General features: G+C 41.4%; 2 protein-coding genes across 3 annotated transcripts; one reads left to right on the top strand and one right to left on the bottom strand.

Moving 5' to 3' along the window:
* Window positions 1-985: 985 nt before the first annotated feature.
* LOC119891455 (secretory carrier-associated membrane protein 1-like) lies at window positions 986-8,782 on the top strand. Its single transcript, XM_038703116.1, has 9 exons — window positions 986-1,211; window positions 2,340-2,420; window positions 2,649-2,759; window positions 3,280-3,391; window positions 4,231-4,359; window positions 4,697-4,856; window positions 5,236-5,337; window positions 5,424-5,541; window positions 5,983-8,782. The coding sequence occupies exons 1-9, from the start codon at window positions 1,155-1,157 to the stop codon at window positions 6,142-6,144; spliced, it is 1,032 nt and encodes a 343-aa protein (XP_038559044.1). The 5' UTR covers window positions 986-1,154; the 3' UTR covers window positions 6,145-8,782.
* Window positions 8,783-9,156: 374 nt separating this feature from the next.
* On the bottom strand, window positions 9,157-22,208 carry LOC119891456 (LHFPL tetraspan subfamily member 2a protein-like). Of its 2 annotated transcripts, none has more exons than XM_038703117.1 (3): window positions 22,013-22,208; window positions 11,759-12,507; window positions 9,157-10,808 (listed from the first exon to the last, which is right to left on the bottom strand). In XM_038703117.1, exons 2-3 carry the CDS (start codon window positions 12,168-12,170, stop codon window positions 10,552-10,554), a joined length of 669 nt encoding a protein of 222 aa, XP_038559045.1. In that variant the 5' UTR covers window positions 12,171-12,507; window positions 22,013-22,208; the 3' UTR covers window positions 9,157-10,551. The 2 variants fall into 2 exon arrangements, with proteins under 2 accessions (XP_038559045.1, XP_038559046.1); XM_038703118.1 differs by lacking the exon at window positions 22,013-22,208 and adding an exon at window positions 16,789-16,938.
* Between the last annotated feature and the right edge of the window lie 1,719 nt (window positions 22,209-23,927).

Genomic DNA, 23,927 nt, shown 5'->3' on the forward strand with positions numbered 1-23,927 from the left:
GGTGTATGTACAGGAATGAACAAGGATGATGTAGAAAAAAATCTGACCGGGCTGCTTTTTATGTCCAATTGTGTTTTAGGGTTAACATTTTAATTTACAGAAATATTCCCTTCAGTGTACAGTGAAATTAAATTTTGCTCCTTGAATTTTTTTTTACAGTGTGTAAGCAGCTTTAAATTTGGGTTGACATCTTTGTCTGGGATGTGGTAACTAAAAGAAATGTTAACTTACTCCACTGTATATTTAGAAATATTTGTATTTATGTAAAAGGAAAACAAATAAATAAATAAATATAAAATAGAATAAATATAATAGAATATAATGCAGTGCCGCTCTCAGGCATTCTGTGTTGCTTTCAGATCGGTTTCTTCTGTAGATTAACGTTTCTCATCATCCCTGCTCAGGCAACACAAATGTAGGCAGGATTACTCCCTCCTCTTTTGTCATGTTCAAAGGGAGAGAACGGCCAAAAAGAAACTGTGACAAGAAGATGTCATAGTTACTGTTTGGTGAATGCACGTTTTGGGGTCATTTCATCATCAGTAGCTTGTTTTTTTTTAGCTTAAGTAACTTTTTTTGATAATGCACATTTGTTTTTTCCATATTTTAATTGCATTGCATGTGTGCAACTAAACCTTTCTAAGGGCAATTTCATTTATTATTTAACTGCAAGCTATATTTCTGAACATTTTTTCTTTAAACAAATTATGCTTAGTAGCCTAATGGGGTCACAATTAGCCATTTCAAAAAGTGGTGGGGACATGTCCCCAGCGTAAATGACACCTATGTTCAAGTCTCAAATATTAAAACGTTATGTGTAATATATGTGAGATAAAAACTCAGACTGCACCAGGGCCAAAGGGCAGTTCCTCGCTCCAGTACACCGGTGTGTTGAGATGTACTGTACCGTCCGGACGACTTGCTGTCCGCGGTGCTGAAACGCTGACGTAGGAGGGGGCCGCTCATCACGCATCCTCTCCTCCGCTGCCATTTTTTGTGCTACTGGCTAACTTGCTAAGCAAGGGGTCTCCATCAGGAGGAGGCGGAGAAGACTGCAGGCAGCAGAGAGAGGCAGTCAAATCAAGAGACTGAACTTTCCCTGGAGAATCGGGGAGCTCTTCCACACAGGAAACCGTTATTAGAAAGACTGTACAATGTCTGATTTTGACAGCAATCCGTTTGCAGACCCGGACTTCAGCAATCCCTTTCAGGTAGTTACCTAGCTAGCTAACGTACGCTACAGAGCCCAATGAGGCCAGTTTATCCCTGCTGTCTTAGCTTAGCTTGACAGCTAGCTACATGTTTTCATTTGGCATACAGCTAGGTAGCATAACGAGCTAATCATAATCTACAGTATTATCTCGTTACTCACGCATTGTATCGCTGTTCACTTTGTAAAATAAGATATAATGGATTACCTAGCACGTTGCTGATGTTTGTGTCCAACGTTGTAATAACGTTGTATGCCAACTAAGAACAAAGACACATGATGTTAGCTGGCTAACTTAGCTGTGCCCACCGTCAGTAAACATTTACTGGCCCCCTGCTAGCTTGGTAGAGAGCTAACCGGCTGGTTACTATCTGTTAAGTTAGGTAGAAGCTAGAGTTATTTCCCAATTTAGCTGGGACACGGGTTAAGGAGATTTAAATATTGTCACAGCGGCGCTCCAACATAAACTATTATGATAATTAATTGCGTTAATGTAACGTAACGTTAATACACTGCACGCGTAAACGTTTGACACTAATATTGTATTGTAACACTGATTTACTCATGTTGGTGTGGAGTGATACATAAATAGGTTTCTCTTAGACTGTTTTCCATCTAGCTTATTTTTCATGCTGTTTATTCGCCCTTCTAAACTATCCTGCCTTTTACCAACAGTCTGCAGGTTTTCATCCCTACACCTTATAAAGGCCTTGTATTGGCATGTTGACTCCCTCTCCTGGAAGTTGTTTTAATCAGTGTGGAAACTGTTGTCTCTTCAGGGCACATGGTGGGCCACCATATCATGTATGCATGTAATTAGGAACCTTTCTCAGTTCCCTCTGCACCTGATCCCATTCATAGTGATCCAAGTAGCACCAAGATCAAGAAAGGCCACTTCAAAACAATATAGTAACATGAATGTTTTTATTCTGTTTCCACCCTACCTGTTTTCAATACATCAATAATAACTGGTCAGAGCGAATTAATTAACAGACCCAGTGTATGTGTGGTCAGCTGGAGGCTTTCATACACATCAGAAGTTAGTTAACAAAAACAATAAATAAGCTTTTGATTTTGTGCTTCTAGTTTTTTCCCGTTGAAACCCTTTGTGGTCCTTTCTGTCCCGTAGGATCCTTCGGTGACGCAGGTGACCCAGTCTGCCCCTCCTGGTGGTCTGGAGGAGTATAACCCCTTCACAGACGCCAGAACGGTCAGCCTAACTAGCATCCCTATTAATGAGTGTGTGCATGAATGTGTTTGTGTGCCTCTGAGCCAGTGACCTCATTCTTATCCACAACCCTCTTTCTCTCTTCCTCCACCTATCAGTCACAGAGGATTTAACTGACAAAATGTGACTGTGGCCTAATTGCAGTTTTGATTTAGGGTCAGTCTTGTGATTGCACAGATGTTAACATAGCAGGTCTATGCTGGCTTACAGGCGGCTCCTGGAAATGCCCCCAAATCGACTCCTGCCCCTTCCCAGAACACACAACCTGCCATCATGAAGCCCACAGAAGAGCCGCCGGCATACTCACAGCAACAGACTCAGGTACTACACACACAAACATGTTCATATACACTGAATCAAATGTAGTTTACTTGGTCGAAGACATAGACTCTCAACATTTCTGTTCACTGTAACATTGCACAGACACTCTCTGTCTTTGCTTCTGGTTCACTTTTCCTCTTGTCCTTCATATACTCATCTGTTTTCTGATGGCCCAGCTGCGGCGTAATGAGGTACTGTCTTTCATCTGATGTTTTCCGTACCCCTTCATGTCACCGTCTTGACCAGTGTGAATTCATTTAATTCCCTTTCCCAACTTGTAGCTTTCCTCTTGTAGTACAATTTTAGAGCTAGTTTAATACTAACTACAGAAGACAAGTGAGTGAACAACAGTAGCTGATTGCTTTTCCAATCCCTTTGTGTGTAGCCTGCTTTTTTTCCCTTCTTAAACTAACACACCTAAGCTCACTTGAGTGGCAAAACACCGTCATTACTTATCTGATTGGAACTCTTGTCAGATGTTGGGTAGGGAATTTTAAGAGCATTTCTGTGTCTCTGTTAGGACCAAGCACGTGCTCAGGCTGAGTTGTTGAGAAGGCAGGAGGAGTTGGAAAAGAAAGCCGCAGAGCTAGATCGTCGGGAGAGAGAGTTACAGTCCCACGGAGCCGCTGGAGGTCAGTCAGTCAATCACTCGCTCTCTGTATTCACCTCATTAACTTCAGAGTCTGAATGGTCATTCCCAATCAAACCTAGATTCATGACAGTGTTGATAAGAAAGTTGATGTGTTATCATGGCAAATACATAATTTGCATAATTTGCAACAAACTCCATTTGTTATGACCATTATAACTCTCTGAGTCACATATTACACATGAAACTATGTATGTTTATTTATTATGCATTCTATGGAAGCACCTCTAGAAATAAGCCTCTTTTCCATTGCTGGTACCAGCTCAACTCGCCTGGACTCGACTCTACTCAACTCGGTTTTGGCCTGCCGTCCTCCATTGGTCGTTATAGCAACACCACACACAACTGCCGCGACGTAATGTTCAACGTGACACACGAACGCGACTCACACACACCAGCTATCTCTTGATTTAAGTTAAATGTTTCAACTTTGTTATATAAGTCTATGGTTTCAACATTACTCAGAATGTAAAGACAGATAAGCGGTAAGAAAATCTTACATCCATGGTTTCCTCTGCCGTTGTCACTGGAGTTGTCTGCTGCATTGGTCTGTGTGACTGTGGGACAAGAGCGGTCTGTAAGCTGACTGGTCTTGTGGAGCTCCTCAACTCCGAAAACATTCAAGCACATTTTTGATCCACAATAAATTTTTGTAAAACGGCCAATATTCAAAATCTAATCACAGTTGATCAAAACTTCTTCTTGACTTCTTGATATTGCACGTACTACATTGTGACTATTGCGCGTGGGCACATTGCAATGGAGATGCCGAAACAATATATTGTGCAGCCCTACTAATCATCCTCCCTTTTGTCCAAACAGGGCGTAAGAACAACTGGCCTCCACTGCCAGAGAAGTTCCCTGTTGGCCCGTGTTTCTATCATGATATTGCAGTGGACATTCCTGTAGAGTTCCAAAAGACTGTCAAGATCATGTACAACCTTTGGATGTGTAAGTGGATCCTCTGACACACCCAAGTTTTGCCTCCTATTCCAGTGGATATTATTATTTTTATGTATTTTAATTGTCTCACACACTCCACAGAACATGTGGGTTTACAAGACTCACCCACATATTGCATTGCAAGAGAAGATACCTGCTCTGCTCTGACTTTACTTAGGAATGTTGTTACGCTAAGATTGCCCTGCACACTTCAGAATTATCAAAAAAATAAGCAGACTCTTGACATTTGAAACAAAGACATTTTTTACGTATTTAGCTGAGCATAAATTATAGTTTGCTGTGTTTTTGTACTGAAATGACACTAAAAATCTTGTTTTTCTACCAGTTCATGCAGGCACCCTCTTTGTGAACATGTTTGGCTGCATGGCCTGGTTCTGTGTGGACACATCTCGTGGTGTAGATTTTGGCCTGGCCATGTTGTGGTTTCTGCTGTTTACCCCCTGTTCTTTCGTCTGCTGGTACAGACCGCTTTACGGGGCTTTCAGGTAAGCAGATACATGAAAAATGACACTGCCTCCTGCAGCAGTAGAAAGAAGCAGAAACATGTCTCTATGGGCAAACACTACTGATAAAGCAAAAGGCGGTAACTGCTGGGCTGTTGACTTTGAATGTGTTATTTCGTGGGGTATAGAAGCTCCTTCTTTATTATCTTCTCTTTTTCAAACCCTACACTTACCAATTCCCAAGAATATTTTATTATACAGGAAGAGTGTATAAAGTAAAAACACGGATGAAGGCAGACTCAGACTGATGGAAGCAGAGAGGAATTCATGTTTAGTGGAGGATGAATTAGCGACAATATTTAAAAAAATGTATTGCCTCCAAATTGCTCTCTCACTACCTCGCTCTCTGTCTCCACTGTAGGAGTGACAGTTCATTCCGCTTCTTTGTCTTCTTCTTCGTCTATATCTGTCAGTTTGGAGTTCATGTCCTACAGACTATTGGCATCGCTGACTGGGGAACATGGTGAGCACGTTGCTCTTTCATTGATTCTGTACCTCCATGAGTGTGTACTGAAGTTCACTGACATCGTCTTTGTTTTGTTTTGCCAGTGGTTGGATCGCAGCTTTAACTGGTCTCAACACCAGTATCCCAGTGGGCATCATCATGTTACTGATTGCAGCTCTGTTCACGGCACTGTCTGTGGGCTCGCTCATTATGTTTAAAAAGGTAACACAATCACAGAGTTCTCTACATGTGAACACCAGGTGCTATGTTTTATAGACTCTGCCTGAGATGTAAGAAACCAAATGGCAGTGGGCCGGGTTACTTCTGGCTGGGTTACCTGATGAAAATAAGGTTAAAAACAGGTTAATGAGGCAAATTACAATAAATGTTTTTAGTATATCTATTTTGTTGTATTTATAACGGAACAGATGTTCTCTAACATGCTGACAGTGACAGAAAGTGTGACTCGAAGCAGGCATTAGCGAGGTTTCAAGAATAAACAGGACACTGTGTGTCATTATTATTCACTAATGTTGAGCTAAACGTCAGTGTTGTGATTAGCCAGGAAGTGAAACATCTGCCTAACTGAATTCTGTGCTAAATGTCTCGTGGTAGATTGAAATTGATTCCAACAAATTTTCTTGTTTGCTTTTTATTTTCCAGGTGCACGCTCTGTATCGTACCACTGGTGCTAGTTTTGAGAAGGCCCAACAGGAGTTTGCGACGGGGGTCATGTCTAACAAGACTGTTCAGACTGCAGCCGCCAACGCTGCAGCTAATGCTGCAACCAATGCCGCTCGTGGGGCCTTCAAATCTCAGCCATAAACTGACACACACACACACACACACACACACACACATACACAAATATACACAAGCTCACACACAAAAAGCATATATACACACACTCAAAAGTTGGAGGTGCACAACTCTGGCCCTGCAGGCTCTCAGATCAAATTGATTCTATTTATGAATGTTGTTATGCTAGGATTGATTATGACTTATGCTAAGAGTCAGAGGCCAGAAATAACAGAGGAATTAAGATAAATAAAAGATAAAGTGAGCAGAGTTGTCCACCTCCGCTTAAAATCAAGTTCAGTAAAAATACTCTCCTACATCCTTCCTGTCTGCTTTTCAGTCAGATAACTGTCTCCAAACATCCCTTGGAACATCCACTAAGTGACTCAAGGTGTGCTCTGAGTGTGTGGGATTTCATCTCACCCCCTCGCTTTCCCAGTTCTTCTATACCCTTGAGGTGATCCCAGGTCAGGCAGAGGTCGCAGGTTCCACATACCTTATTTTTGTCATGGTGATGACCTCCAAACAGCTTCCTGTCTGGTTAATACAGCAGAGTCATGAAAAGGGATAATCTGATCATGGTGTTTTGCACATAGTTCTGTTTTCTTGGTCACATACCGAAAGTACAGTGTGTGTTTGAATGGCTGGGCCTGTGTGTGAATGTGTACTTCACTCTTAAGAAAATTGTGGTTCTGACTTCTGTTTTTTTTATTTTTTATAATCCAGTCATCCAGACAGTCATCTGAAAGGTAGACTGTACCTTGTCCTATATCTGTGACTCTATTCCATATAAATAGAAATATGTCGTTATGTTCTTCGTTAAAGACCTGCCTGCAGCCCCTAGCAGTGCTCCAGTGATACCTGTCAGTCTAACAGTTATTCGCACTTTGTGTGCTACCTTGATTGGCAGTGTGGGCTTGGGTCAGCATCTCTGCGGCTTACCAAGATTTGACAGCATGATAACGACGTGCATGTTTAGCACAACCCAAGGTAGCTGCTTCTTTGGCAAAGTCATTCTGTACACTATAAGCCTTTTATTCTGGCCACAGGTTGTATCTGGTTTTGGGGGAATGTTTGCCTACTTATTTTCCCCTTGGTTTGTTGTAAGAAGTGGGCTGTAAAGGTATTGCATATCCCAGTGGCTGATTGACTAAGAGATGATGTTTGACACACTGAACACCCCTGGTCAGTATGTCACTAGTTCAATCCACAAACCTAAAAGAGGTTCAGTCAGATTCTTTCATGGCCTGGTGCACTAAAAGGGGGAAAAACTTGAGAAACGTTCGCATTTTCCTTTATGTATGAATGACTAACAGACTACTATGTGGCTGTCTCTCAGTTTTTTTTTGCAGCCCTTCACACTTGGTTAAAAACTAACGCTGCTATGAATTTGAGAGCCGCTTGGTCGTGGCCTCCTGCTGTCATGTCTCCTCTTTTTTTATCTGCATTCATAAAATAGTAAAAACATTGATACATAGACTAACAGTCTGTTTGCTTTTTTACAGACTAAGTCCAGTGACTTTCCTCTGCCAGTATTGGATTACTGGCATCAGAAGTTTAATAGCCAAAATAAGCATTAAGATAACAGAGGATAGGACTTGATGCACATTCAGTGATATCACTAAGATGCATTAACTGATGTACAATAATATCAGTGTTATTCAACAATAATTCGTACAGGCTACTTTCACTAAAGTGAAATATAGACGTGGTTTACGTCTGTGTCATGCTTTAGAACCTCTCATAGTGGTGGTGTGTGTCTGAAGATGTGCATGATAGATGACTGATACTGCTGTTATTACACATGTATGGGCTAAACATAGTGGATAAAATGAGCGTTACTAAGTTGAAGGTCAACAATTTGTCGTGACGTACTTGGCCTACATCTTGGCAATATTGTTTTGTTTGGAAATATTGTTTTAGATTTCATTGCACATTTCTTGTTTTATGTTGGAATTAGTGCAAAAGACAAACATTTTTTATTTTATTTATGGTGTAATTTAAGTTGTTTTGGCATTTCAATTTTGTTCAGTTTGATTTGACATGTATTATGTTTGTGTGGTTTTGTAATGGCATGATCAAAGCATCAGCTAGATTTTAAAGTGTTTAACGACGTTGCAACGTGACCTTGCAAGAGGCGTGGATGAGGACGTGTGTGTGATTGGTATGAAAGGGACAACTAAACCTCCCTCAAGTGTTATTCTATGTCCTGAAAAGCTGTGAGAAATCTACCAAATGTCCATATAGATTTGTTTTTAAATCTTTGTGATGTGTTCCCTTGCCATGTTTTACTTTTAAGATGTTACACTTCAAAACACCCATATGACTCCCATGTATCTATAGTTTTAAACAGTTGTGATATGAAGCCATGCCATAGTGGGTCATTTCTTGATGTATTTGGTGAGCTGGTCTGCAGTACAAAACGATGTGATGCCGACATAAAACTGTTATTGACCGGTGACCATGTTATTTCACTGAATCAGAGTACAAACCTATTCAAAAGGGACACTTGTATATTTTGTAAAGTTGCAAATTTAATCCCCATTATCAATCACATGTAAAAAGAAAACGTAATGCACTCCTGTCTGGCCTTTGTTGCATGTGAAATAGTTTGAGTTTTGTATATTTATGGTATTAACATGAAATAAAATTTGAAAGAAATGTTTGTGGATTTTCAGATATCTGCTTCCTATGTATGTAAATTTGCAAAAATAATTACTGGAACCAAAGTGAAGGCTTGCCAAGTCTCCATAAAGCCAAAAATGTTTAGCTTGCTTAGGATCTGTAGTATGAACCAGTGGTTTCCCAACATTTTTGCTTATGACCTTTTAAAAAGAAAGTATGTCTAGTCACCATTTTTACAGTTTGTGTACACATAACAAAAAGTTGATGTTCACTGTTCCAAATAAGTCTACTTTCCAGCTCTAGGTGTCAGTGTTTCCTCAGAAGGTTTGGGTTTAACAGGAACTTAACATAAGTAAGAAAGTAGGAACTAAGGCACATCAGAGTAAAAGAAAGTTTTCACAAACTTACCACAGATGAATTTACTAAAGAATGCCTAGTTTATTCGAGTAAAAAAGAACAGACTATCTCTCCTCACACATAACCTCTCAAACATGCAGCATCATACATACAATGTGCCACAGTTGCTGTTACTCTTTTGTTAATGTAACAAAAAGAAACAGTCAACATATTAATTTAAGCACACACAGACTAGAAATGCTTTTTTTAAAAATACAAATCCATGCCGTGATTTCACTCTTCAGTCTCAACCTCTCAGTCGACTCACTCTCACAGCAAACACACTATAGTTGAATTATTGCACATCTGATCTACAAGGAATAAAAGCAATCACGTTACATTTACAGCAACTTAATACAGAATTGTTGGGGGGGAAAAAAACTGAAAACTAGTGAATAGAATGTGAAATGAATTAAAGACCAAGTGCAACACACTGTATCATGTGATTTTGAGGAATCCAAAAGTACCAAGCAAACAAAGAAGCCTGCCTTAATCAGCTTTTCAGCATGTTGAAATGACAACACTAATGACCTATTTGGAGTTTTTGCATTTGTGTCGATATGCCTCAACAAAGGCTTTTTAATTCCCCGCCCCCACTTTTTAGTGTCTTTACAAAGCTAGATCTTTTCTGAATGGTGTGCCATAAGGTAACTCATGATACACTATGGTCTGCCTGCTTTATCTCACTGTGAGCAAACATCCCCTTATGAAAGCTCACCACAGTGAAACATGTGGCAAAGTCTCTCTTCCTTCTCTGCACACACTCCGCTAGTTAATAAGCTGCAGTGGACCAGCAAACAATCCATTTAACAGGAGTTAACAATCCCTTAAGTGGCAAATCTAAAGTTACAGCCTGACTGTCCTGCTGCGCCACAGAATCAGCCACACTTTGAAACAGTTCATGTCTATAACACACACATACACACACAGAACATATGCAAGCTGTTGATGGGTGTTTTAGTGGACACATCTGTTAGTATTCAGTGGCTTGTTGAGGTTTGCAGGTGAACCGTGAGAATGAACATTATAATGACGTTACAAACCTACACACTGTTTTACTGACCTGCTCACAATAACACTTAAGGCATGTCTACTACTCATTTCTTTAACTAATCTCCTGCTATTTCACTACAGTGGTTTGTTTCAGGCATTAACAAACAGTATCTTGGTATCTGAAGCAGTACATTTTTTCCTTTGTCTTGGTATCACCAGACAGGCCCCAGCAAGTTAGAGAAGAGAACCCCATGCCGAACGATTAAAAAAACTGTTACAAAGACTTCTATCTTTTTAATAATCAGCTGATTTTATCCAGGCTATCATGAAGAAAATCCCTTAGATAAATGTATGTCCTCCCTCCACTGAGATGTACAGATGTCTATATATTTCCTGGAGTTTCCCAAGGTTTCTGGAAGCTCAGAGCAAGCAGATCAGACTCTTCCCCTCCTCAATCTCCTCCTGAACCTTATCGCTCGAGGTGGCGATCTCAGCCTGTGCAGACAAAACAGCACACAGGAACGTTGAAAGCGTTCCCCCGATCGCTGCGTAGAACGCCCAGCCGAGAGAACACAGAGCTGGCTTAAAGGGCGAGGCCTCGGGGCCGCAGTAGCCAATCACCTTCTCTGAACCCCAACCAGCAGGGTACAGCATGAGGCCCACCATCAGCAACAGGCCTGGAGGGAGAGCAGATGAGATGAGGGGTTTAGTCAGTACATGTAAACACAGGGGCTGAAAGCACAAACAGAACGCAGTGCAGCTGGGAATGTGGTGACTCAGATCTGGTGATGGATCATCCATTTTTCAACTGACAAGCATTTGATTTGTTATGGGAGGAAATGCCACCCCTACAGTGATGTCACACTATGACAGATTACCTACTCGACAGCCCTGTCCAGTCAAACACACCTGCGAGATCCCATTGTTGAAAGAAACATGCAAAAAGATTTAGAGAAATTTGGTTGGTCTATGAGACTGCCAGCTTGTAAACTCAACAGCAACACTGAAATTCCCCAAAGGCCTAATCATGATTATAAAAACGTCCAGCAATTTGCTTGCATGGACATGAAACCACTATAAACCACGTGTCACAGGTCCCAGATTATTAGAATTAGCTCCTGAAGCTTGTGAGGTGTAACTCTTTCACTGCTTGAGTTTGTCCATGATTCTTCACATCTTTTTCTGAGCTCAGGCACAGGAACATTCAATTTAAAGGATGCACATTTGCTGAGACCTTACTTCCTTTTAAACTTCAAACTTTGAATGCATGAACGTAGAGGAAGCATGGCCCAATTTGGGGGTGAAACCATTGTTTGATATGAACACTAAAAACTCAACAAAAAAGTGCAAACAATTGAATCAATATTTTCAGTTTTGACTTTACTTCAGATGTCTATTTTGCAGAAACCATAGATCTTCATCTTGTCTGAGTCTGTATCTTAGTTAAATATATTTGGGAAAAAAGCACAACATTTCAGACAGGGATAGAACAATAAAGTCCTGGACTTGTTTCCATCAGTTTTCACAGTCCACCTGCCTTCTTTAGGAAACAGACCAAGATATTCAATGTCTGAAAACACACACACACACACACACACACACACACACACACAGATAGCTGTCTCACCTGCAATAGCCTGGAGCAGTCCACAGATGTTGAATATGCTTTTCTTAAGGATGCTCTGGAAGCACAGGCTGAAGATGGAGATGCAGGCCACTCCTCCTAATACTAACGTCCCTGCTGCCAGAAACAACATGGCAGCCTGCCAGAAGCCACTGGCCACTTCTGCAAATGTCCCGGCGTAGGGCCCGCAGCTCACCCCTATTCCCCGGGTCCCGATACGAAGGCAGCGGCTGTAGAGTCCAAGAGCTGGCCGGTACTCCCCAGAGTCCACTCCCGCCCCGTTCGCACTGGAGTCCGACTGAGGGATTCCCAGCAACCAATCGGGGCTCATGAAGGCAATGAGCTCAGCAAAGGCCACTACAATACTGAGCAGTGTCCAGAGCATGGAGCGGCATGTTACAATCACTTGGCACATGGCGTTAAGGCTTTCTGAGATGGTACCAACAACTGATAAGAACAAAAAATGAAAATAGTTGAAGCCCTTTCAAGCTCCTCCAAGTGACAGGGCACTGATATTGGGGAGTTTAAATTCCTTTCCTTACAAAGAGAAAGGTCCAGCAGGTTCCCTGTTCAGATCCAAATGGGCCACTGATCTTATCTTCTCAGAGCAGATGTTTCCCCTCCTCTCGTGATTCTTTATTCTTTGCTTTCCCCTCTTCTTCTTTCATGCAAGGTCTGGATCTGGTCATCCCAAACGGCTACAATGCTCCAAAGCAACTTCCCTCAGCCATGGTACCGTCTGAAAAACACGCCTACAGACACAGAGACGAACGAGGGTCAGAGAAGAATCTGTATACATATGAAGTGGAAGTAAATGACTGGTACAAGGGGAAAAGAGGGACACAGTGTAAGAAGGATAAGCAGCGACTCATTTCCCATCCACTATGAGTCATCAAGCTCCCTTGTATTTGCTGGATGCCCCACAGGATGTCTAATTTGTATCATTCTCATCAAATAGACCCATCCTCACCCATGACCTTCCCACACAGTGCTACTTCAGATTCACCATCAGTCAGCTGTGAGTGTACCATGAGCAACACTTCCAGATGTCTTTTGGAACATTCAAGATGAATCTCACACACACACGCTAGAGACAACAAAGTTCATCCTGTTGTCATTTCACTCTAGATCACTAGGCCTTTGTGTGTTTCATTTTATCTGCAAAATGACTGGAGCCTTGTGTGTTTTACTACTGAGCAGCTATCAACACATATGAGCGCAGAGTTCTGTTACAGCATGCAGTAAGACACAGCATAACATGCCAGATCCTCACTGCGGTGGCAAACACACACATGACATCAACTGGAGCTATATCAGTCAGTCAGTTCACAATTTAAATTACAGTCTGAATAAATGCAGTACATTAGAGGGAGTGGTTATTGGCTTTATCACAGCATTTATGATGTTAACTTTGATGCTGCAGCAAAAACTCTAAGCCTGTGTTCTTTATTCAACAGCAATCAAAACTTGATTACAAAAGACTTTTAACCTGTAACAGATGACATTTCCAGCGCAATCCTCTCAACCTGTGTGTGTGTGTGTGTGTGTGTGTGTGTGTGTGTGTGTGTGTGTGTGTGTGAGAGAATTGGTATTGAGTGTGTCTAGGTCCCAATCAAAGCGGTTGCGATACTGTTGCTATGTTATGATTTAGTTGCTGTGACCACCATGGCCTCGACACAGCCGTGGTCTCATGGGAGCACCGAGGTTTCTCAGAAGCCCTATGATGTCATGATCCAGCATTATGATATACACAGGAAAATATGTGGGATCTGGTTTTAAATACAGTGTGGTGGACCCTGCTGTCTTGGTGGATCTCACTGGTGGAGTCAGGAGAAGTCCCTGATATTTCCAAGTCTGTGTATCTCCACCAAAAAACCTTGTGAGAAGTTGAAAGGGTCTCTACTGGTATCTAGCCATGCAGACAGTGTTGGTTTTAATGGCTGAGGTTTGCAGATTTCCGACTCTGAAATGAGAGCCTCCACCCCAATTCAATGGAGGTGAAGAGAATTTCATTCTTGTGCTTGCAGCTTTAAAAGGTTACACTGATAATTAGACTAAATTCCCATTGCTGTTTAATTTCATTAGTTCAGCTTGACATTCTGTTCATGTTAGCAGATTTCTGTTTTGGAGGAGGGGATTAGTTTGCTTTGGTTTGCCCCATTGAATCTGCAGCGTGTGACGTAACCATCACACTGGAATCACTTTTAGCCAACATTACATTACATTTACTCATTTGGCAGAAGCTGTGGTAGCGGTCGAGCATTTAACTTCTCAGTTAAGTCCTGTAAGTCAACGTCAAACAGTCTGTCCAGGTTTTACTGAGTTCTTCTTCTTTTGTTGCCATTTGTGTGTCAATTTCTGTCGTTTAAATTTTTAATGGATTTACCTATTTTTATGGCTCGGGCGTAAGAAGATGATGTCCCCATTCCATTCCTGCCTGTATAGCTATGTTTTGTTATGAATAAGCCCAACAAGCACAAGACATTTAAATAGCTGAGCAAATTTTAAATGAGGGCAGCAACTCTGAGTCCTATCCAGAGACTATTAAAAACTATCCCGGTATTTTCATTCTTTAGAATAACTTTCTAATGAAGAAATAGTCCTTCACACTGTAGACAGCAAGGTTTGTGGACTATCCAGAGTAACGGGATTTTCTTTTCTAAAAATACAAGTTGCTGTTATTATTTAAATTTATTTCTTCAATTCTTTGAGCATTAACACGTTTCCAATCACCTCCATTGTACCAGGGTTGGTTCATAAATCTCAAACTGGTATCTCAAAATCTGCCAACATAAAACCAAACCTTTTTTTGCATCGCTTGACACCACCACTACAAGTGAGATCTAGTTGTAATTTTGGTAAAGATACTCTTTAAAAAAATGTCTCCAGTCTGCACTAGTTATAAACTAAATCAGGCTTTAACTCAGAGCAAGGTTTAATTTTTTTTAAATAATTTTTTCGCTCCAATTCTTTAAAACCTAAACCTATGTCACCCTGATGTCCTGAGGGGAATGACTGTGGTATTAGGTTATACATAACCTCCCCGCCAGCCTCCATTTAGGATGGTAAATCATCCCACCACATCTGTAGGGAATGAACACTGATGTATATTGAAAGAGATGATCTGAGTCAGTTCAAGGCAAAACACATTTCCCAGGCCACAAAATAAGAGTATTATCTCATGCAGCTAAAAAGGCTGACTGGTTCATAAGAAGAACTCGGTTACAATAACAAAGTCACAGGCATGACAACATCTGAAGAGCAGGTACCACATTTGAAACACTTGAGATGCGGGCGTGATTCAGTTCAGCAGGAATCAGTCGTGTCTGCAGTTCATGGTAGTAGTTACCATCAGTATGAACGATTGTGCTTCCAGCTTGTGCACAGGTTTGCTTTGTCTGAGTTTGACGGTGATTCCTATCTGTGACATTCCCAAGTTCATCTCATTCCATCTCCTCAGCTTGTGCAGAGTTTCAGGGGAAGTCTCCACTTAGTCTGCTTTATTCTCATTCTACAATTTTGCATCATAATTAGAGAACATGAATCCTCACTGTCAAAATACTCTGTCTACTCTGTCTACATATAATTACCCAGCTTGAAGATAAACTGAGTGTAAGGTTTTGATGGTGGTGAACCCTTACAAACAGGATGAAAGACAGCGGTGCGTGAGAGAGAAATAAGCAACATCGGTCAACAATGATTTTTTTTCCAGAGCTCTGATTTTTACTAGTGTCCATTCCCAAGTTACAAAAGTTCCACAACTCACCAAACAGGTAGCTGGCTGAAAACAACAAAAACAGTCTCATAGGTGCAGCAGCTGAGGTGACACCCAACCTGACCCCGCTCTCTAACACCTTACACTGCTTTCCCACCTGGCATAAACCGTACACCTACCCCTTTCTACCAGCACCATTATACAGTGAAGGGCACATTGACTCTCCCTCAATAACTTTAAAACATATTTACAGTTTATCCATACTGATATTTCCATTTTCAATATACAAATGGCTATTGGCCAAAAAAAAATCTAAACTTAACAAAAATAACCTCTACCCACCCCTCTCTCTTCTGCGACTACTTGGTTCAGCCTAACAATTTTTAATTCACATCACACAGTAATTCACATCTGCTGGAGTCCTGCGGCTGCATTCCACGAAAATACGCCCCCGGAAGTAGACCTTAAAGAGAGAGTTTGGGTAAGGGTTCCCAAAATAAAAGTACATGTACATAATAACAAAGTTGAACTTGCTGTATTAGTCTGTTGAATTTAAGTTACGGTAGTTAAGTTATAGCAACAGGATAAAGAGGCTACGGCAATGTTATAATTCATTATCAACCAAAAAGGAAATGCCAGACATAAACAGGAAGCAAACAGGAAGCATCCGTGTCTGTCCAACTGTCTCTGAGGCACAATCGTGCATTGTGAGAATCATCAGTCAACCTATCTCCTTTCAATCGAAACAGTCACTCCTCACATGTTTCTGAAAAAAGGTATAAAAGGAATTTCTGAAGAAACATGTTTGCATTTTGTAGTACAATAGTAGAGTACAATATAATCAGATATGTGAAGTGTGTTTATGTGTTTCAGGATGGTGTGGGGTGCACCCTATTCTATTATAGTCCTTGACTTTATTCCAAGCCTCCTCATAAACCATGGCTCTCCTTGTTGTTATGACAGTTTCCATTCTGCAGTAGTTACAATGGATTCACACAACATCACTCGCTCAGTCTGATTCACCGCACAGAAAGTTCACCATTTATAGCAATCATTACACTACAGAACGCTATTTTCAGTGTGTGCATCCTGAATAACCATGTGTGTGTAAATGTGGATCGTTTAGGAGTACACACAGCATGTAATGTGTGTGTGGATGTTTGTTTGCATGACTTTTTGCTTTCAGCCACCCAGGCTACAGTTTTGGTTTGTGATTATAGTCCATCCAGGCCGGACACGGTGCTGTCTGTTAAGACTACAATGCCCTCAAATTAGCAGCTTTGCCTCTTTAAACTACAGGGATGGCGCCTAAACATACCTTGTTTCTGCAGTCAGCAGGCACCTTGTGGGATCTCCCCCAGTTCTTACAGGAAATCTCTTCACTTATACCCCATCATGGCTCTCTGTAGTCTCACCAAGGACAGCACTCAAAGAGAGATGAAAACTTTAAGGGACTTTTTCTACTGGGGTAAAGAGTAGAGTATCTTGAGGAAGTGTGCAGCAGGGTTCTTGTCTGATAATGATTCTATTCGACATATGTGGTGATTTGCACGTGTGTGTGTGTGTGTGTGTGGGGTTGCATGCATGTGTCTGTGTGTATATGTGCGTGCTGCAGTACAGAAAGGTCAATACATCCTGAAACTGATGAATACTTTCCGCTTGTTTGCTGGTTGTTGAACAGACTTCTGGGAAAGTGCTTGAACAGCACTTCCTTGGCAAGGTCAAGATATTCTGTGTGTTTATGTGAGGGCTGAGGGAGGAGTATTTTACACTTCACGGCACATGAGACACTAAGAACTATGACTTATTCATAACCTGGTGAAGAAGGCGCTGTGGGTTTCTGCCTCCCAGTTGCGTTTGAAAGATAAATATCTTCAAACTGTCAGATCTTTGTTACTGCAGCTCTCCATGTGCCTGTGGAGTCACCGTCATAGATATGTATCATCACCAACACTGACAGGTCATGGAGTCTTATGCTTCTTTCATGAATCCTCCATGATGCTGAGTTTGACTGATGATACAATAGATATGCTACAAGATGAAAACTGACCAGCAGTGATGTGGTTCTGCATCTGATCTGAACCTGCTCATTCCCACACTCTGCTCTTTTGTCCTGACAGAAACCAAGCCTGCCACACAGGATAAGATGCACGTTGTGAGGGCCTGAAGCCAACTTACACACAGTTTTTCAATCCTTCATTCAGCAAGCCAACATGAACAGTCTCCTTGCTGCTATGAGACAAGCTTTCACTCATGGAATTTACAAAAAATCCAACCCATGGGCCAACGGCCAGCCATGTGGACTACAAGTTTGGCTGGGAAAACCTGCTGGCCAAGCAGGCTGTATGCTCAATAAAGTTTTTACTAATGAACAGGAACATCAGCTTGAGCCAAACCCTTTCAAAGCCCCAGACAAAGCAGTGGATACGAGGAATACTGTATGTGGGTCAGTCAGTTGGCCGTTAGTTAGAGGAGGTCGCTGTGTAGTAAATCTAGAGTAATTGGTCTGAGATATGAAGCTGAAGGCTCTGGTAGCATGCCAAGGTGCTGAGGTAATGCGTGCTGGCCACTACAGTCTGTTGTAGAGGGTGAAAGTGAATGAGGTCTGAAGGTGGGTAGTTGAGAGATCTAAAGTACAATTGACCCAGATTGGTCTGTAACGGGAAGGTTAGACACGGCCGTTAGAGTTTGAAAGAAACAATTCCATTCATGGACATGAATTAAAAAATTGAGAGAGATGATAGAAATGCTTTTGTTTCTCTATAATGGGTATGCCCTTGTTTAGATAAGTGTATCTGAGCCGGTGGATCACCCACCCAGATTGGATGACCCCACTCCCAGCTAATCTGGGCTGGGAGGACTCCATTAGCTCATTTTTCTTAACTCACACATCCTGAACCAGAAACCTCAAACAAGGGCAATCTGTTCCCTAAGCTGCTGTGTTTGGTCTGGTCTGGTCATGCATCTGGACCAGCCAGGAGGAAGGCCCTCAAACCAAAACCACATACGAGGCTGGTTCACCATCTTCAGGGCCACACAGATACTCAAACTAGATGTGGACAGTGGGGAAATCACAGGCCACTGATGAGGGTCTAATTTCCCTCTGTATCTCCAAAAATCAGAAAAAAACCCCAAGAGATATGAAAGTAGTATGAAACATCAGAGATGGGCAGGACCAAACATATCCCTCTTTCATAAAAGAATGCAAGCAGCTGAGCTCTGGGTGAAGTGAGGGAGAATGAAGCAATGTAGCTTGAATATTGAACCACCCAAACACAATATCACACCCTCAGTTCTCAATTTCCCAATCAACTTCTTATTAATTTTCAAGGAGAGGCCTCATTTCACTTCTTAATCAAGAGTCTGTTCTGACATGGAAAAGTGTACGATGTAAGAACAGCAGGCAAGCCATGACATTAGCCGGAACAGAGGCACCCATGCCCTGCAGCAATGGCTTGTTTTCATCACAGCTCATTTTTGTGTATCTACTGAACAACAGATCGACACCAAACTCTCTCCAGCAGTCTGAAAGGCAAATCTGGAAAGGTGTGAAACCCAAACCACATCTACCATCACAGGTGGAGAGAGAACAAACCCTTTCAGACAATAAAGTATGAGAGAACTTACACCTAACACATGGGTTGTACATTATAGCTCCCCTTTGAATGTCACACCTAAACCTGCAGCCTCAGGGAGGCAAACATCCACCTGCTTTCACAGCATTCTTTACACTACAGACAGAGGTAATGAGTCGTCAAAACACACAAAGCATGAGAGAAGAAGCACAAAGATTAGTTGTTAACCAAACTTTCTTTGGTTCACACAGAGATTTCTCAGTCCTCATAGATATCATGAAACAATCAGAGCTGCTCTCTTCGAGAACTCTTTCTTGCTAACCATAACCATGTGAGCCACTTCTTTTGTAGCCTTTCATAAACAATGAATGAAAGAGTTGCAAGAGGAGAAAATGTTTCCCATGGATAGGCATTTACCACAACTTGTGTCTCAACTTCAGCTAGTGAGTGATGGCAGCCATCAAATGCATGTTTAGTGCTCCAGAGTTAGTTTAGATTTATGTTACAGACCCAGATTAAACACTATAAAACAATTCAAGCTGTAAAAAGTTAAATGTTATTCCCCGACAGTGTATGAAGAGCGAAGTATGCCAGCAGTTCTAGCTTTGAAATACAACCAGGGGAGCCCAAGGTTTCGATGACAATAGGAGGCCCCAAAATGTAAACAGCAAGTCAACAGTGAGAAGCCCTCCAACAGTGTGCTTAAACAATACAGCCCACTTTACTGACGCACAAACACAAAAACAAATACACACCCATAAACTGTGAAAGGTGCCATCCTGTGCTCACTCGTCCGGTGTATAACTGGATCAAAATGCATGACTTCCCCGGAGAAAAGTATCAACCAAGCTCGTGTGTGTGCGTGTGTGTGCCAAAAAGCCTGAATAAAATCGTCGCTCTTCATCTGGTGCGACTCAACTCAACAAAGGCTGCACAAAGACGTGCCGACACCGGCCCCCTCACTCACTCTTCAGCTCTCAAAGACATGCCACCCTCTGCCCAGAATGCACTCTCTCATTCTTAAAGACGGGCCGCTGTGGCCCCTAACCTATTCAATCTGAACCCCGGCCCCTCACTCCCCACACTGACTGTGTAGTGGCCCCACATTTTGTGACGTACAAAGCCCCTCAGTGACCCTCACATTTCACTTACACAAAGACAGAAAAGACATGGACTCTCTCTACTCCCTCCTCACTTCTTCAGCTGTCTCATCTGTTTCTGAAAAGATGATGGATGCACACACAAACTGTTCCTTTCTTCTTTTCCCGAAGAGCTCGGCACTGTCCATTTTACAGACATGTTTGAAAGACCTCATGGGTGTTTTGTTTTGCATGTTAACTAAACAGCAACTTTATATTACTTCATACATTGCACGTGTTTTAATTTGGTTTAGATTTCTACCTTCCAGGCAGCTACTGGTTTCTATTAAATGCTACCACATGGCAACCATATGAAAACTTGCAGAAACTTGCTTAATCTATCAACATTTATCAATATTATATTACCATTAAAGTGGTAATATAGTTGTGAGCAGGTACAAAATAATCTTGTTGTTGGTCCATTCACAGATATTCTGTGAATGGACCAACACAAGCAAGCTTAGCTAAGCTAAGTAAAACACTAACAGGGGGAAAAGGCACACTTCAATGATTTTACATCAGACAATCAGTTTACTTGTCATGGAAAATACTACTTAACCTGTGAAAACTGCTGTATGAAAGAATTTTAGGATCCAGCTGTGTGGTGGATGCCTCTAAAGATTCAAATGTCAGTGCATCCATGAAGGATAGTTTACAATTGGATTTCTGCACACTGGTAAATTCAATGGACAACAGTGAATCTTCTAGACCTATGGTATTTAACAATGTAAAGAACAGGCACTACTTCTACCAATAAATCACTGAGCTTCTTCTGTTGATGTTCAAAACACATATGTACAGGATGAAATCAATCACAGAAGATGCAGAATTGCCAATTTCTCTAAAGTCTGGTATAAACCTCAATAGATCAATTTAACATATAGCCAATAAGACTGAAAACATTTCCCTATCCTGTCTCTATCCTGTTGCTCCATCCAATGACAAGTAACAAGTCTGCACTTGTTATCTATGAGTTGTCAAAACTCATTCTAGGAAAAGTAGGCAGGTTAGGGCAATGACACTAAAGTCAATTAAATCATAACTGCCTCATAAAATAACTCCTGGAATTTGTTGAACATTAAAAACAGCTGATTTGAAACACTGTAAATGGTTTTGAGTCTAGGTTTTTCCATGAAGGGCACTTTCTGAAAGACAGTAGTGGTTCCCTCATCTCATAATTTCACTACAGTGTGTCCTTGAACTCAACTAGAATAAACACTGAACATTTTCCTGGCTTTGTTTAGTTTATGATGTAGGCTAGCGCCACTTCCCCTCTCAGTGCGGTGCATATTAGACAGGGAGCTCCATGGGTGGCTCTCGCATAAGATGGACCTCCTCCCTGCACTTCAAGGACATGGGGTTGTGGTGGAAAGAAAGGGCAGACATGTGAAAGACAGGTAAAGAATTAAAAACAATATAAAAAGGAGTTGTGCTGGGATGTGCAACTGCTACAGAGTGTGGTCCAATCCAAATCCCACCAAAATATCACCATTCAAATTGCCTTCAGCAGTAGCTTCAACATTATCTCTGTGAATCAATGAAACATGCAAACTTCACCTCCTTAATAACAGCTGCCAATTAACATTGCTATGCAATTATAAGCTTGAATCTCTGCAAAAGACAATAAAAAAACTGATGACTGACAGTTAGAGGAACATTAACCTGCAAGACATGTTTGCATTGGTGTGTGTGTGTGACGAGTAAATCCAAGAACAGTTTAATTAGTGACACTTTCTGCAACAGAATTAATATCTGCCAGCCAAAAAGGCAGATGTGTGAAATCAGTGCCTAAAACAGCTCCAGTGTGTTTCCTTGACCCTGTACTTACTGGTAGATGTTGCAGGCGCAAAGTGAAGACGCTGTCCTTTGTTTTTGAAACGCTGGTTCTTTTCCCGGGGCAGCACAGCTTTCCAAACGTTCATTCACTGGGTCTCCTTTCTTCAGGACGTTATTCTCTTTCCTTCTCCCTCTCACATAAAGACGTCCCACTACCATCTGACGTCGTCCTTTCTCCCCCTTTCTCTCCTCCCTCCAACCTCTTCCCCTCCCCCGCTCCGTTTGTCAGAGAAACAGAAGAAGAAGACCAAAGTTGCAGAGGTGATGATGATGATGATGTCGAGTTCCTGAATTCCGCCACTTCTCTTCCCACGAGCTCCTCCAATAAACGCGCAGAGCCTGATTTATTCACGCTCCTTCCTTTCAGCTTTTTCTTTGTCTGTGTAGTGCATTTCAACGTCTGGATGTTTGGAAAATAAGGGACAGGTTCTCTCTATTCTCGGTATCGCGACACTTAAAATTTAAGTAATTCCGTGTGCGTGTGTGCGCGTCCGTGTGTGTGTAGCTACACATGCTTGGCCAATAAAGCTTTTAATTCTGATTCTGATATAAAAGAGAGATTTGTAATACAATGGCTCACTTCAAACATATCTACCCATCAAAATATTAACAATCGGATAGCCTGTAACAAAAATATTAAACATTTCACATAAAAGTGTTGGCTTTATTTTTAATGTGCATAATTAAAAATCCAGTTGACATCCTTAGTCAGCATGTTCCAGTATTGTACTGTGTGGTTTCCAACTGGTGTAACTGTGTAATTGGCAGAACTGTAGACTTGATTCAAGTTAGACTTCACTGAAGGTTAGGACTTCAGACTTAACTCGGACTTGAATCTTGAAAGCAAAAACCTTAAAATGTCAACCTCATAAAATCCTACAAAAATGGTGGAAATGGTGCCCCTACATAGCTGCACATTATTGAATTATGATTTATACTTAAAATAATAGTTTAACATTTTGGTTAAAAAAAACCCACTTATTTGTATTCTTTATTTACACTTTAGCTTAAACAAACAAGATATAACATGTTCAATAGGGAGCTTTAGAGGTGGGTGTTACCTTTGGACAGAGTCAGACCAGCTGTTTCCCAATGTTTCCAGTCTTTGTGCTAACCTAAGCTAACTGGCTGCTGGCTGTAGCTTTATACTTACCGCACAGACATGAGAGTGGTATTGATCTTCTCATCAAACTCTTGGCAACAATGCGAAAAGCATATTTTGTCCTATACATAAAAACATGGTATTGAGATTTTACTTGAGATTAATATAGGAATGCCTGAGACTTAATTTTAACATGACAGCTCTGGTAATTAGTTGTGGAATCACGTAGTTGTTTTCTTCATTGAAGGCTCCAGAAAATATTCCCGACCGTTAGCGTCTCTCTGCAAGCTGTGTCTCTTCCTGCTCTTTCCTCTCTTCTCACTCAGGGAGCTGAGCTAGAGACATAAACCACACTTATTACATTTTGATATGTGGAACTGTGACAACTCAGGGAAGACTGTCACACTGGGAACGCATGAACATTTTAGGGAGGGCAACAACACTGCAGCAGGGAAAAGTGAATGACACTCTGCTTGTTTTGAAGGATTGTGTGGCTTGTAGGCAAAGTTATATGGTGATGGTCATAATTTGCCGGAGGAAGTCCATATAAGATGAGTGCAGACCTTGCACAGTTATGTTCAGAGTTACTTGAGTCTCAACATAGAAAGTATCTGAGCTATCATTTGCAGACAACTTTGGAAAAACATTCATGCGTTTATTTTTTTCAGGATGGAAACAATCTTTCTCAGGTCTTGGCACAGGTTTCTGGTGGATCTTAGAATAATGTTTGTCTTTAAGTCTGGTTTAAAAATCTGATTGTCTCGATTATCTCCTGATATCAGTCTCAGACCATCAGGTAGCAGTC

This window comes from Micropterus salmoides, unplaced genomic scaffold (genome assembly GCF_014851395.1).
Source record: "Micropterus salmoides isolate LMB-PRFRI ecotype aquatic unplaced genomic scaffold, ASM1485139v1 Ms_hic_scaffold_7, whole genome shotgun sequence".
NCBI classification, from domain to species: domain Eukaryota; kingdom Metazoa; phylum Chordata; class Actinopteri; order Centrarchiformes; family Centrarchidae; genus Micropterus; species Micropterus salmoides.